Source organism: Gallinula chloropus, assembly GCF_964237585.1.
Source record: "Gallinula chloropus genome assembly, chromosome: 18".
In the NCBI taxonomy this organism is placed as follows: Eukaryota; Metazoa; Chordata; class Aves; order Gruiformes; family Rallidae; genus Gallinula; species Gallinula chloropus.
The window spans coordinates 9,731,392-9,746,162 of record NC_140103.1 but is presented as its reverse complement, the minus strand read 5'-3'; the positions used below and the strand labels follow the sequence as shown (position 1 = coordinate 9,746,162).

Sequence of the window (14,771 nt, the reverse complement as noted above, 5' to 3'; positions counted from 1 at the left end):
TGGCCTTCAGGTCTGGGAGCTTCAGATGACAAAACCCCCTTGGTGAAGCATCCCCCAGTGCCAAAGCTGTTCCTGGCTGTGCAGCTTGGCCACTTCACCCATCCCAGCAGCACAAAGCGGGGAGGTCAGGGCTGGTCTGGGCGTCACGGGGGTGCAGCCGTGTGTGTGCCAGGGTGGTGTTAATTCACTGGGGGTTCCAAGGCTCGGATTCCCAAGCTATTGGGCTCAGGCAAGGCAGTCTGCAAGCTCTAAACAAACCCAGCAGCTGTAATTGAAGCATCAAAGCTGCAGCTCTGCAGCAGGCGCTGTGCTGCAGCCCAGCATGTTATCAGTCTCTGCAGACACCTTCCAGGTAGATTCTTTCATCAAGAAAAGCCAGGAGCTCCCATCTGACTTTGTTTCTGTCCAGACAGATGTTTCAGTAAGCCCTGAAGCGGGGTCACTGCTTGGCCAAAATCTCTGCTGCTGACTAGAGATGGGTTAGATCAGATCTCGCACGAGTTGGAAGCCCCAGATGTTTGTATCCTCATCCAAACTACTGTTGGAGTGTGTGGCTGTGATCCAGCTTTTGGGGATTTGGGTTTTTTTTTTTCTTCCTGACACGCTGCCTTTCCTCACCAGGTGTCAGGAAATGTGCTCCTGCTCCCCAGCCATATGGTCTGGATGCTTGTGATGGATGCTACAGGACCACATCACTCAGCTGGCTGAGCGACTGTGTCTGATACCAGGGCAGGAGGGTGGGAAGCGAGTGGTATAAAAAGCATAAAAGAGGGTGTACTTCCCACCCCACCAGTCTTTTGGGTGCTGCTGGTTTGCTCCAAATGAGTTGTTTCAGCTCCTGCTTCCCTGGGATCTGGATGGCTCTGGTCACCCAGACAGTGGGATCTCCTCTGGTTTGGGGGGTCCCCCTTTGGGGTGACACAGCTCTCCTCCTCTGCCTTTCAGGGATGTCCTGGGAGACGTGGTCTGGTGGGACCCAAAGGAGACAAAGTAAGTACCCATGAAGCCGCAGGCAGGTACGGGATGGGGACAGGGTAAGTACTACAGGTGGGTTGGGTGGCTCTCATCTAGAGGGCAGTGTGAACTTCTGAAGCTGCGGGCTGGTGGCCCTTGATGTGTGTCAGGACAACCTGTTGTCTTTCCTCTGAGCCACTTACTGGCTCTGTAGAGGCAGCAGAGCAGGGACATGAAGCAGCTTTAGCTCAGGTCAGCTGGAGGAGGGGTGCTGGCGTGTCCCAAAGTCCTGCCCTATGCCATTATCCACCATCTCACCTTGGAGGGACATCTGCCCTCCAGCAGCACCTTGATCAGACCCACAGCAGCCCCTCCTGCACGCTGCAGCCTGCACAGCACAGCTCTGTCTGCTGCACACAGCATTGACAGAGCACAGGCAGATGCCTGGGAATGTTTGGCTAAAGGCAGTGCCTCAGTTTCCCCATCAGCTAAACATCAGAGAGTGCTCCCAACCCCCTTTGCACAGCACTTTCTGTCTTTCCCAAGCTGCAGAGGGACAAACCCCTTGCCCCATGAGTCACACCACTTCCCTGTGGGTTGCCTTCAATGCAGGTGGCATTTAGATAGGTCGGGCACAGGCAGGTGTGTGTGGAGCTCATTCCTCCTGCTTACCCTGTTGTTGGGGTGATGTAGATCGCAGAGCCTGTGTCCAGCCTGTCAGACTCCTGGCTGGTTTTAAGGAGCTGCCCTTGTTTTCCCAGGGGTACCCCGGAGCCATGGGGCGGACGGGCCCCCCTGGTGACCCAGGCCCTGCAGGCATCCCCGGTGTCCCCACCATCGTGCTCTGGAGGAACTCCAGGGAGGACTGGCAGATGTTCACGGTGAGTTACTTCCACTTCCCTGGGCGTGCACTGAGGGGAAGGGTTCGCCATGGCCTGGGGTCCCAAACCTGTGGATGTGGAGGGGAGACTTGCAGCTCAGCAGGCAGCTGTCCTTGGTGAAACAGGACCAGTATGTGCCCTGTGCATGGCTGGGCTCTCACAGTGTCCCCTGCATCTGGCTGGAAGATCTAGGGTCCCTGTAGTCCACACACATCCATGACCTGCCAGGGGTGGTCCATGCCCTACCTCTGTAGAGCAGCAGCCAAAGAAGATCCAAGCCATGCAGCAAGCAGCCCCTCTCCCGCTCAGCGCTGCTCCCATTTTCCATCACATCCCAGTTTTCTGCCGTACCCCAGCTGTGTGCCATGGCTTTGGCTCATGGGATATGTGCCTTGGTCAAGCTTCTGGCCAAGGCAAGACATTCTCTCACCCAAACCCTGCTGCTGAGGGGAGCATGGGAGCAGGGACAGGGCTTGTGGGGAGGCAGGAGCACTTTGGCTGCTGTTTGCTGGCTGCAAAGCTCAGTGGGGCTGCAGCCTGGCCAGACATCAGCTGCTCCAAGCAGGTGCTGGGCAGGGTGGCTCACAAGGCACCTGGGTGCAATGGGAAGAGCCATGGGCTGGTGGGAGGCCGGGGCTCCATGCTCAGGCTCTCATAAGGCTGTATGAACCTTGGGCAGGACATTTCACTTCTCTCACTCATTTGGCAGGAGGGGTAACAGCACATCCTGGTGTCAGGGCATGGTCACACACTCTGCAGGGCAGCACACAGTCAGGATTGCATTTTTTCCTTTCCCACCTGCATTTGGAAAGCGACCTGGAGCTTTGTGTCCTCCCACAGGCAGCAACACTCATGCCTCTGGATGCTGCCACAGGTGTGAATTCTGTGGTGTATCCCACCCCTGAGTGCTGAGGTGTTGGGAAAGCAGCATGGAGCAGGCAGTCTCACTGCATTTGGGAAGCCAAACAGAGCTGGAGGGCTGCAGGGCCCTGGCTGTGGGCTCCTGGGGGTGTGTGTGGGGGGGTGGGGGTTGCGTGCTGGCTCTTGGCCTGGTGCTTTTGGCAAAGTGCCGATCTTGAGGGGAAGGCAGCGTCTGGCAGGGATGCTGTGGGGCACCCGAAAGCCTCGCTGGGCTATTGTGTCTGTAGCCGCCTGACCCCGGCAGTGCCGGCAGCAGGAAACGGGATGCAAAGCCCTGGGCTGGGCTTTGCTAATCTTTGTTGAGATAGCACAGGGCTGAAAGGCTGAGTGCTGGCTGCTCTGAGGATGGGGAGTGTCTGCTTCTGCAGCCTGCCCCCCCAACTTACTGGGGGGCTGGAGAAATGCTGTGGATTGGGGCAGCGCTGCGATTTGGGGGCTGCTGGGGTTTGTTATTGGCTCAGCCTTTGGAAATGTGAGTCAGAGGAAACCCCTCTCAGGGCAGGGGATGTAAGGCAGTGTGAAAGCAAAGGACACAGGTGACTGTCCCAGGGCAGTTATGGCTGTTGGGATGCTCCAGAGCCTCTCCTGCTCATTCCCAGGGAAACAAGCCTTTGTGGGACTTGAGCAAAACCAGCTTAAGGGCACTATGGTTCTGCCCCAGGCCCTGTCCTGTGCTTTTGCTCACAGCCTGCTGGCAGTCACTGAGTTTGCCAAGGAACATCTCTGAGTAACTCAAGGGGCAGGAACTGTTGCCCTCTTATTCTGGCTGCATTGACTTGGGTAGTCCTTGGAGCTGGGGAAGAAGGAAGGAGAACTGGAGCTGCAGCAGTTAGTAGGGACCTTATTCCGCAGTCCTTTTGTTTTATATCTCCCAATACCTTGAAAAGCAAGAGGTGAGGCTGGGGAATGAGAGCTGGTAACTTTAGAGGGAAAGAAAATACTGCTCTGTGCAAAAAGATGACCTTTGGGGTTTCCCTGCTACCAAAAGCTCGGCAGCTCCTGCAGCTCTGTGTCTGCGTGGCTTCATGGCCATGGGGTGGGCTGGGGAGGGCAGCCAGACCACGTTGCAGGGCACGACCTGCTCTGTGCAGAGCTGTCAGAAGGGATTTCTCTGCCCTGTGCTCAGGCTGAAGTTCCACAGGAGGACAGATCTGTGCAGTCATCACTCCCCATCCTCTGCCCTGCAGCTGGTCCCTGCACCCTCCCGCTGCTCCCCGCTGAGCAGAGCTGCAGCGAGCAAAGTGCTGGCTGTTTCCAGCTGAAATTGCAGAAGGGTAATTAATTTCTGGTATCTGGCACTCTGGAATATGAGTTCAGGTCTCCTGAGGGGTGTTTTTTTCCCCCCTTTTTAAAAGGTTGGCTTTTGGTAGGGTGGTTGTTTTTTTTGAAGCCTCATGAAATAATATCCTGTCCTGAGCGAATCTGAGTTCACTGATTCCTGAGACAAGGCAAAAGCCTTGGCCATGCTCCAACCACCCTTAAAAATGTCTTTGTGAGCAGCTTGGGAGGGAAATGAAACCTTGCTGGACAAGAGGAACGTGGCCTGGCCCTGGCAGGGGCTGCACCCCTTTGCTCACAGTAATCAGGTGGGAATAGGCTTGAGAAGAGCTGCGATGCCTGGCGCGGCGATGGAGCCGGTATAACGCACCCATCCATCATCTGCCCCCAGAGCCCCCTCCTGATTAGAAACATTTCCATATGGGAAAAGGTCTGTGTGTGTTTTCACTAATGAGTTCCTTGGCTTTTTTCCTTCTCCTTGCTCTGGTATCAGAGGACAGATTTTTTTTTTGGAGGGAGGGACACAGGAGGGGGTTTCCCAGCATCTCTGAGGCTGAAGCTGGGGAGCATATGGGAATCCTGGCCTTCCAGCTGCTTGGTGTTGGGGTGATGGATTAAGGGGGGCTCCTCTTAGCTTTGAGGAAAGCTGGGATTTGGAGGAGCTGCCTGAACTGTGTGTCTGGATTCACGTGGGGAGGAGGATGAGGAGGAAGAAAGGTGGGTTTTACCTCCTGAGTGCCCGTGGTTTGTGCTGCTGGGAGGGCAGGAGGGTGGCTGGTAGTTGGAGATGGAGATTGTGGTGTTTTCTGGGCATCACCCAAAACTTGGGGAAACCTGGTGTGCGGAGAGGAGGCTGTGCTGGGAGTCTGTAGGACCCTTGCTATGGTGGGATTAGCTGTAGCTATGGTGGGATTAGCCCACCCTGTGGCTTCTGGGTGGGTTTCTTCCTCTTTGTGGTCATCTGGTCTCCTAAAAATATTGGGGGCACATGAAGGATTTGGCTGGTGGGAGCTGCTGGCCACAGCTGCTGGAGGATCTCCTCCTGATCCAGGGCTTCGGGTGAGGTTCCCAAACATTTCTGGTGCCCCACAGCTGCTCGGGCATCCGTGGGGGACCTGAATTTCAGCAGATTTCAGAACTGAGCTCTCCATCTTCATTCACTAATGAGGCCAGCAGTTCCTTCTCTCCTCCACAATGTTCTCAGATTAAGCCTTGTCCTGTGACTTGGTATTAAACAAATAGAATTAATTAGGGGACTGGTTCATTTCTGTGTCTTCCTAAGCAACAGGAAGGAGACTTGGAAGCCAACAAAAAGGGATTTAGGGACTGGGTTTTTTTCATGTTCTGCTTCCTCCCCATTGTCCTTTCAGCAATCATCGTTCTACCAGCTTCTACACGCCGGCTGGCCGGTGAGTATCACCGCTGAGCGGCTCTCCATGGTTTGGGTTTATCTCAGCTTGGTCAGCTGGGTTTTCCTCTCTCCAAGCACTTCAGATCTGAAATTTGTTTTACCAACATGTCTCTTTTCATTCCAGAGAAAACCTGGAGCCCCTGGACCCCCAGGACATCCAGGGAAGATGGGAGCACCTGTAAGTAAGAACAGCCCTGTGTCCCCTCTGTGGTTAGGTGGTGATGACCCTGCTGTCACCCCAGCTGGGGTCAATGTCCTCTGTCACTTGCACCGTCCTGGGCTGCCCAAAAAGTCATCTGCTGCCCTGTGCCTTCTGGCATGCTGTAATTAAGGGCCTTGGGATTGGGTTTCAAAGAAACCTAATGGTTTGATTGTCTGCTTCCCTCTGAAATGAAACCCAGTGATGTTTGATATCTAACTCCCTGGGCTGCATTGGCAGGCACAGCCCCTGCCAGTCAAAGAGTGATGGCTTATCTTCACCAGGCATCGGGTTCCTGACCCGTGTTTGGATGGGGAACGTGTGGATCCCTCCCAGAGGCACAATAACAAGCCAGAGAACAGCTCAGGAGGTCCTTGTGTGGGGCCAGCCCCATGTTGGTGGGTCTGCAGCCCCCCAGGATTGCTGAGTGATGCTCTCCCCTGCCTGGCCTTTGCCAAAGAGGGTCTCTGAAGTCGCTTTCTGAAACAAAAGCAAAACTCCCCATCCTGACTTCCCATGGAGCACCAAACCCCTGGGGCACCAGATCTGTCACCTGCTCTCAGGGCAGGATGAGACACACTGTTCACTCGATGCCTCTTTGTACACAGGGACCCTGCGGAGATCCGGGGCAGCCGGGCGAGAAAGGCCAGCAGGGGTACATGGTGAGCAAGGGTGCTGGTGGGCATGCCTGGCTGGGGGGGTAATGGGGGGCTTGGCTGCTGGAGAGCCCAGCTTGGGAGGTGAAGTGACCTTAACCACCACACCTTGCTCCCTCTCAGCAATCGCCTTCCTTTCCTCCTGCCATCTCCTTTGCCATCACGTCTTCCTTTCCCAAACTGGGGCAGTGTTTCCTCTGGCTTGAGAAGAGGAGCTCAGGACAGACTGAGCTGACGTAGATCCCTGCTGAAGGAGGATTTGGATGGGTGGGAGAGTGGGACACAGGCTGGTTCCTGGCAGCTGGGTTGCATCCCAAGAGCTCATGGCAACAGGTAGAGGTGATACATCTTGGGCAAGAAATGCAGCTATGCCACCAGGCACTGTGTCTGCTCTCCATCACATGTCCTGCTCCAGGTGTCCTGTCACCCCCTGCCCCACTCCCTGGCTGCAGGAATGCACCCCAGGGACAGTGTTTTACCAACTGCCAACATCTGGAAGGCATCATGGACTGTGTTAAGCCGGTTGAGTGTAAACACTGGAGTCAGTTGGCGCAGCTCAACCGAAAGGTGCCAAAGTTATTCCCCATCTTCACATAAACAGGATCTGTGAGGGGATTCAGGGAGGGGTGTAGCACAGACATTTTTCCCACCCATCACAGCCTGTCTGCAAGCCCAATGTCTTTGGTTGGGGGGGCTGTCATGGCCACAGCACCGCCCCTGCTCTCCTGCTTTGTGGGCCAGGTTTCCAACAGGGAAACTCCACTCAACTTTGGGCTCAGCTTTTGACCAGCCTGGGGTGGGTTTTGTTAAGGTTCATGTTTCCACTAGACCCCAGCCCAAGAGGCCTTTGATGCTGTTTAGGTTCCCACAGGTATCTGCTCCCTGCTCTGACTGTCTGGGGGAGGCTGATGGGATGGCAGTGGGGTGAGGAAGAGCAGGAGGGATTTCATCCACCTGCCCGAGCCCCTGAGCACACGCTTGGGCTGGGCTGGGCTGGGTTGGGCTGGCTTTGCCCACAGTCTGGTTTACATCTGGCCCATCTGCTTGGGCCAGAGGTTGTCACAGCCCAGGTCTCATTTTTGCAAAACTGCAAATAACAGTGAGTATTCCCCAAAGCTGGGACTGGAATGGGGCAAAAAATGCTGGCCTTGGATCTAGGTGCCCCAAGCTTGCACAGCCACTAATGGGGGGGGGATAGGGGGCTGGGTACGTGTGGCTGGCTGTGCCATGCTGAAGCCCTTTGAGGAGGGAGCTGGAAAAGCCCTTTGGGGATGGAACCCCCCCCCAAACCAAGCTTTTCTATTCTCACAACCGGATGCTTTACTTGAGAAGCAGCTAAGGTAGATGCATCTTTCTCCCCTCCCTTTGAAATCTGACATCACAAACTAAAATAAAGTCCAGGTTTTGCACTTGACCAGATGTTCTGGAACTTTTGAGAAATCCAAACAGCCAAAGCAATTTGAAAGGAAATGTTGTCTTCTTCTTCCAGACTCCTTAATTCAGTCCCTGACTTGATTCAGAATTGCCAGTGAGCTGAGGGGTTAAAAAAAAAAGCTGCCCCTCGGCTTCAGCTGGTGGTGCCCCATCCAGGGGATCTGCTCAGGGACTTGCACATGGGAAAGCATCAGAAATGGCTTTGAGTGTAAGCCCCAGAACCAAAAAGCAGATGCAGAGGGCTTTTGCTTGACCTTCTCTTCGTAGAATCACAAGGTTGGAAAAGACCTTTAATATCGAGTGCAACTCTTCCTGTCCTGTGCTGACCCAGATCCCTGAGCACCTCATCTACCCATCTGTTAAACACACCCAGGGGTGGGGACTCAGCCCCCTCCCTGGGCAGCCTGTGCCACAGCCCCACAACTCTGCCAGGGAAGAACTTTTCCCTCACATCTGCTCTGACCCTGCCCTGGGGCAGCTTGAGCCCATTGCTCCTTGTCCCATCTCCTGTCCCCTGGCTGGTGATAGGTGTTCTTCACCTGTAGCTTCTTCCCTGCTCTGCCTCTTGCTGTACACCCATGGCCATGGCTCTCCCATGGCTTTGGTTGGAGATCCTGGGTGCATCCTCATGCCCAACACTAGCAGTGCCTGGATGTACAGAGCTTCTCCCCTGCCAGGCTTCCCTGGCTCCATGTGAGGTACTTGGGGTTTAGCAGCTCGGGGCAGGCAGAGCTCAGCGTTCCATCCCTTGGTTTCATGGTGACGTGGGGTTAGTTTGGGGTTTAATTTTCCATGCTTGGTGCTTTTCTCCCCAGGGGGAACCCGGGCTCCAGGGCTTGCCAGGACGTGTGGGTTACCCTGGCTCTGATGGCTTCCCTGGCTTGGATGGCAAACCTGGGCCGTGGGGGCTGCCAGGAGAGCAGGTGAGCCGCAGGCATGGCCTGGTTGGGGTGGGGAAGTGGCAGCCCCAAGCACTAGGCAGGGGACAAGCAGCTCCTAATGCTGCTGCTCTTAATGTTTGCTTGCCTAAAATACCCCCCCTAAGCCTACAGATGCTGTCAGTCCTGGATTAGTGCCTTCAGGCTCATGTTTCCCCAGACCAGGGCTGTAACACATCACACACCTGTGTTAAGGAGCAGCTGGGATAGCCTGAGCGCTCGTAGGGGACCCTGAGCTGTGGTGGGACTGTGAGTGAGGGGTGGGATGCTCTTCTGCTGCCTTCTCCTGGCTGCTTGTACAGGAGAAAATAACTGGGGGCAGGGGAAGGAGGTGAGAGTGGTTACAGGCTGCCAGGACAGTGTTTGACCTGTGAAGCTGGACCCTTGGTGGTGGGTCCTCATCCAGACACCTGGCAGCAATCTCTGGGGATACCATCAAGGGCCCAAAGCTTTCACAGGGGCTTCTGGAGCATAGTGACAAGGACTGGGCCATGCTGAGAGGTTTGGGGCTCTCAGCAACCCCCCCGAAAGGCTGCGCTGGGGTAGCCATGGGCGGGAGGGAGGAGCTGCCGGCGCAGGGAGGAGAGGGGCTGGAGCTGGACATGGGTGGGAGGTGCTGGGCATCCCCTCAGCACCCACTCTGCTCCTTCCTTGCTCTCTGCAGGGGCTGCAGGGCTTCCAGGGTGACCGGGGACTGGCTGGCGAGAAAGGAGAAGAGGTAAGCTGGCTCTGGCTCTGCCATGGGCACGATGCAGTGCCAGCACCAGTCCCAGCGTGTACCCTTAATGCCAGGCAGCATTCTGGCTTCACTGGTACCACACCAGCAGTGCCCAGTGCCCACAGCCCTGTGGGCAGGCCTGTGCCAACCTGATGTTGTGTTAGGCTGTGGGATGCCCTGTTGCCACCCTCCACCCTGTCGCACTCGTCCCCTGTCCCAGCCCGGGGCGGTGGGGGCTGCTCCTGCACAGTGCTACAGTTCCTTTCCAGGCTGTGCCAGCACTTTTATCAGCCAGGATATAGAATTTCAATTAAAATTGTTTCCCCTTTGCCCCCATCTGCTCTTCTTAAGACTAATTAGCTAAATTTTTTAGAGCTGCCCAGGAGAATTTGGGCTCCTCCAAGGTCCAATCCTCCTTTTTTGAAACAGCAGTTTATGGTGGATCTTTATCATATATCATATGTGGCTCATCATATCTCCATCATAGATCATATATGGTTTATTATATATCTTTTCTGGCCCATACTTTGCACTCTCTTGCCTGTGAGCATCCTCCCAGTAACCTGAAGGAGAGTCTCTTGCCCTCAGGCTCAACCTCTCCGTGCCTGAGCCCTCAGCAGCTGTGGATGCACAAAGCTTTGCACCCCTTGCACGGACACATGAAGCATTTTCCCCTTCTCCATCCTCCAAGGCACGGGCTGCCCGGTGCAGTGCTACCACAGAGAGCCCTGTCCCAGCCCTGCTGGCACTGGGACACCTCTGTGTCACCCTTGTGTGGGACATGGGAGTGGAGTAGTCACGGCAGGTGGCACCATGCTGGGGACAAGCAGCCAGGGTTTTTCTTCTGGGGCTGCCTTGTTTAGCACAAGCTTGAGGGTCCCGTTGCACCACATCAATAGTTTTTTGAGGCGCTTTTTAGCTCCTGATGGTCTGTCTGTGACTCACACGTCCTTGTTATTCCTGTTTCAGGGGTTCCTGGGTGACCCTGGACCAGTTGGGGACAAAGGAGAGAAGGGAGCGAAGGTGAGGATGTCTGGCCTTGCTCTTCACAGCCCTGCCTGGGTCAGACAGGGGGGTGGCTCCTTTCCTGCCATGGTCCCCCAGCCCCAGGTCATGCTCTCCTCCATCACTCAGGCTGCTCTTGGCTTTTCCAGGGGATGAAGGGAAAAAACGGCTTGCCAGGTCCTGCTGGGCTTCACGTGAGTTAACGGGGAAGCTGGGGGCATCTCGTGTCCTTCTGTGCTGGGACGGCTCCTTCCCTCCGTCCTGTTTCCTGGGCCAACCCCTTTGCTTCTCTGTGATGGCCCTGAGCTCTATTCCTGGCTCCACCCCATGTTCTTCTGGCTTTGGGCAAAGCCCTTCTGGTCCCTGTGTTCTTCCTGACCCTCCTGTGAGGCATGGGACAAGGGCAGCTGCCACCTCAGGGTGGGCACCTCAGGGTGGGCACCTTGCTGACACCCTGCTCTTGGCTTCTCTCCCAGGGGATGCTGGGTCTAAAGGGTGCGATGGGCTTCCAGGGCCCCATGGGGCCAGAGGTGAGTGGGTTTGCTTTCTCTGTATAACCAGCCCTCCCCAGAGAGGCACCGAGCAGCGCTGCAGCTCCAGGAGCCTGCAGCTCCCCCATGGAAGGATGGGTCTGAGAAGGAAGGGCTTGCCCTTTGCAGGTCGCTGGCACCACTTTGTGTTTCACTCTTACAAAGTCCTTTCTTTGTTTTCATTTATTTTTTTTCCTGAAAGATGGACCCAAACTCCATCTTCATGGTATTTTTGCATCGGTGTCTTTGCCCTGGAGGTGCCTTTTACTGATGGGGAAAATACCCTGCAGCAACCAGGCCTGTTGTCCCTCTGCACACAGGGTCCCTCACCTCCAACATCTCCCACGTGGACATTTGCATCCCAGCTAGCTCTCCTGGCTGGTGATGAAGAGAAAGGAGCCATTGCAGTGCAGGTTGTGTCCTGGCTTACTTTAGGTGACCACCTTCTGCTGAGATCAAGCCCAGGCTGGCAGCACCTAGGTTTTTCCAGGTTGCTCACACCACGCCGATAGCTTTGCTGCTGCTGCATCTTTGGGAGGCATCTCATCCAGAGAAGGGCTTGCAAAGGGTTGAAAAGGAAAACTGAAGTGGTTTGGGGGTAGTGAATGGAAGCACCTCCCAGTATGGAGGGAGCCAGGGGGCTGCTCAGGTGGCAACACGAAGGGACCTTGATGCAAAGAAAAAGGGGATTTGGGATGTGGAGACTAAAAGGAGAGCATCAAAGCAAGGCAGGCTAGAGACACCTTGTCCTTTCTCTCCTGCTCCAGGGAGAAGGAGGTTCAGCAGGTCCCCCAGGCCCCGCTGGCCCCATGGTGAGTCGCAGCTTTTCGGTTCAAATGGCTGCTGAAACGTGGGGGGTGTGGGGCTGGGGGAGATGCTGCCATGAGAGTGGGGCTGGTCCACCATGAGCAAGGCTGGGATGGGCCACCCTGCCTGGCCCAGTTCCATCCCTCGTGCTGATTTACACCTGAACAGGGTGCCTCTGGCTAATGTGCAGCCTCCTGGCAGGGGGTGGAAATGATGAAAGGAGAAACGGTGTTAAAACTCATGTACACCAGTACAGACCCCCAGCATCTCCACTAGCCTAGGGATGCCTCTGCCTCTGTGGGACATCCCTGGGGGGCCCCATCCTGCCCTGTACACGGTGCCCTTGGCTGCAGGGCTGAGCACGCCTTTGCCTTCGCCTTGCAGGGGGAGCTGGGCCAGCCAGGGACAGTGGGGTGCCGAGGTGTCAACGGCTCTCAGGTGGGTCTGCCCCACTGTTGCCCCTTTGCCATATAGGATTCTCCATTTGCTGCGCTCACCCCATCCCTTCCCTGCTCTCTCTCCCCAGGGAGAAATGGGTCCTCCCGGTTTGCCCGGCCCCCGGGGCCCTGAGGTACGTGGGTACCTGTCTGCACAGAGGGATGTGCAAACCTCACAGCCATAGGGTGTCTCAGGCTGGCTGCTGGGGGTACTGGCATGGGGAAGTGTCCCAGGGGATCTTCTCCAGCTGGGCTGCAATCTCATCCCACCCCAAAGACTGCAGAGAGGCTGAGATGGGGGTGGGAATCCCTTTGGTACCCCTGGCAGCAATGGGGGGCAGGGGAGCCCCCTGGCATTCCCCAGGGGAGGTTTTGCCTGCAGGCTTTGCAGGGTGTGTGCAGGGATTCGATCCCAATAGCAGCTCCTCATCCCTCACTGCTTTGCAGGGACCACAGGGCTTGCAGGGAAGACGTGGCCCCCCCGGCCCCAGGGGAACACAGGTAAGTGGGGGCTGTCCTGGCCCGGAGCCCACCCTGTCCCCAAGGTGCAGGTGTCCCTCCCCATGTGATGGCTGAGCAAAGAAGGAGCTGCTGGGACTTCTCCTCATGTGCTCAGCAAATGGTCACTAAATCCTTGACCCTGGGGGTCTTTATGGCCACAAGGAACAAGTGGGAGTGGGTGGGTGGGAGGGAGGGAAGGCTGTGTCCCTTGGGCACACTGCTGGCTGCATCCCAGCAAAGGGATGGGTGAGCTGATGGGAAGCAATCCCCAGGGTGTGACAGGCAGCTCCTGGGGGGTTGGGTGGGATTCCTCGGACCTGGGGTCTCCTCTGCAGAGCAGGACAGGGAGCAGCATCCCCCCTGCTCCCAAAGCTCCCGTGCCTTTGCTTTTCCCCAGGGACCAGCTGGGATGGAGGGACCCGCCGGTCCCAAAGGAGACACCGTAAGAGCCTCTTGCTCCTTTGCTTTGACCTGGGGCGGGGGTGGAGCCTGGGCTTGGGGGCTTGTCCTGCAGGAAGGACCCAAGAGGTGGGGTGAGGTGGGGGTGAGCCCCTGCTTTTGGAGGGGGAGGGGGCAGCGCTTGCAGCAGACCTGGCAAATGAAGGAGGTCCCTAGCAGCCCTGAGGTGGGGGGACATGGTGGGGCTGGGTGCTCTCTGCCCAGCATGGCATGGGCTGATCCTGCACTACTCTTGCAGGGTGGAGATGGTGCCCCCGGGCTGAGGGGACAACCAGGACAGGAGGGCACTGGGGTAAGTCCATGAGAGCAGGTGGCTGGGTTTAGGGTGCTGTCGTCCTCCCCCACGTAGCCCCCCAAAATGCTGCAGGGGAATGCTCTGCTCCCCCCACCACCCCCAGCTTCCTACAGCGTTTGTGGCACAAGGGCTGCAGGGGATGACAGCTATGTTCCTGTGGCCACACTCCTCATCTCCAAAGCTCCTCTGGCCTTGATTATTTTTTTCCCTATGGATTTTCCAGCAGAGATCCCTAGCCCTGCCAATCCCTTCCCTGCTGTATGATTAGTGCACCCCTTTTGCCAAGAGGTTGGGTGCTGAGCTGCCCTTCCCAGAGGGTCAGGAGGACCTGGGCATCCTTGCCTCCCTCCTTCCTGACAAACAGTGTCCCAGCTGAGCATAGCCCTTGGTGGGTTTGCTTCTCATGTGCTGAAACCACAACACATAGAGCTGGAAGCTGCTGCTTCCAGGGATGCAGGGTGGGATGTGGGTGGTGCATTTTGGAGGCTAACAAAGACCCCCCCACACCCCTTCCTCGTGCTGGGGACTACCGGTTGGGGGAGGTGGGGGGCAACCTTTGGAAGGCTTGCACATCTCCTGGTTCCTGTTGAGGACCCAATTCCACTGTGGCATCAGCAGCAGCAACAATGCAGAGCTGAACTGGGGTCTCCCATTTATCAGTGTCTTCCTGTCCCCGTGGGAGGATTGTTGCCTCTGTGAGAGCATTTCCCATTGTGCTTTGCCTTTTATTTAACCTGCATTTTGTGTCTCTCCCTGCAGGGGTTCCTTGGTCTGCCAGGTTCCAAAGGCACCAAAGGAGAGCAGGTGAGTGACAGCACCCAGGGCATCCCTCGGGATGCGGGAGCGCCACAGCAGAGCAGCCCGAAGCACCAGCTTCATGTTGGTTGCCTGTGTCTGGGCTTGACACTGGAGTAGGTGGCAGCTTCAGCTCCCTGGGAAGGCAGAGCCACCCTTGGGTTGGCCTTGCTGTGATCAAAGAGCTCTCAGACACCACAGTGTCCTAAGATACCCCCTGCTCTGGGGAGGTGCAGAGAGAGTGGGGGCCTTTGGCTGCAGACCCAGCATGCAGCTCTGTAAGGCCCTGTGGGAGGAGGAAAGCCCTGACCTAAGTTGGGCAAAATTAAGCCCTGGGATGCCAGGGTCAGAGCACAGTGTGCTTTGGTTGTGAGGGGCATGATGTGGTTCTCTGAGTGTACCCTCTGCCTCCGCTGCTCTTGCAGGGCTGTCGAGGTCCGGATGGAGCCAAGGGAGACCTAGGAGCCAAAGGAGACAAGGTACCAGCCTCAGGGGGTATTCCTCGAGCTGCTCCCTCTTTTCCTGTTGAGATGGGCTGTCTTCCAGCCAGTG

The 14,771-nt window shown here is 56.5% G+C and overlaps 1 protein-coding gene across 1 annotated transcript in view; it reads left to right on the top strand.

The window, feature by feature from the left end:
* LOC311198732 (uncharacterized protein) overlaps window positions 1–14,771 on the top strand; it is a gene marked incomplete at its 5' end in the record, with an annotated part of 57,269 nt that overhangs the window by 23,540 nt on the left and 18,958 nt on the right. The window contains 18 exons of the mRNA XM_084272736.1: window positions 946–990; window positions 1,716–1,835; window positions 5,405–5,443; window positions 5,570–5,623; window positions 6,253–6,306; window positions 8,550–8,657; window positions 9,337–9,390; window positions 10,360–10,413; window positions 10,545–10,589; window positions 10,872–10,925; window positions 11,693–11,737; window positions 12,117–12,170; window positions 12,259–12,303; window positions 12,617–12,670; window positions 13,068–13,112; window positions 13,368–13,421; window positions 14,184–14,228; window positions 14,645–14,698. Coding sequence (XP_084128862.1) covers window positions 946–990; window positions 1,716–1,835; window positions 5,405–5,443; window positions 5,570–5,623; window positions 6,253–6,306; window positions 8,550–8,657; window positions 9,337–9,390; window positions 10,360–10,413; window positions 10,545–10,589; window positions 10,872–10,925; window positions 11,693–11,737; window positions 12,117–12,170; window positions 12,259–12,303; window positions 12,617–12,670; window positions 13,068–13,112; window positions 13,368–13,421; window positions 14,184–14,228; window positions 14,645–14,698 — 1,023 coding nt within the window. The remainder of the gene's footprint in view (window positions 1–945; window positions 991–1,715; window positions 1,836–5,404; window positions 5,444–5,569; window positions 5,624–6,252; window positions 6,307–8,549; window positions 8,658–9,336; window positions 9,391–10,359; window positions 10,414–10,544; window positions 10,590–10,871; window positions 10,926–11,692; window positions 11,738–12,116; window positions 12,171–12,258; window positions 12,304–12,616; window positions 12,671–13,067; window positions 13,113–13,367; window positions 13,422–14,183; window positions 14,229–14,644; window positions 14,699–14,771) is intronic.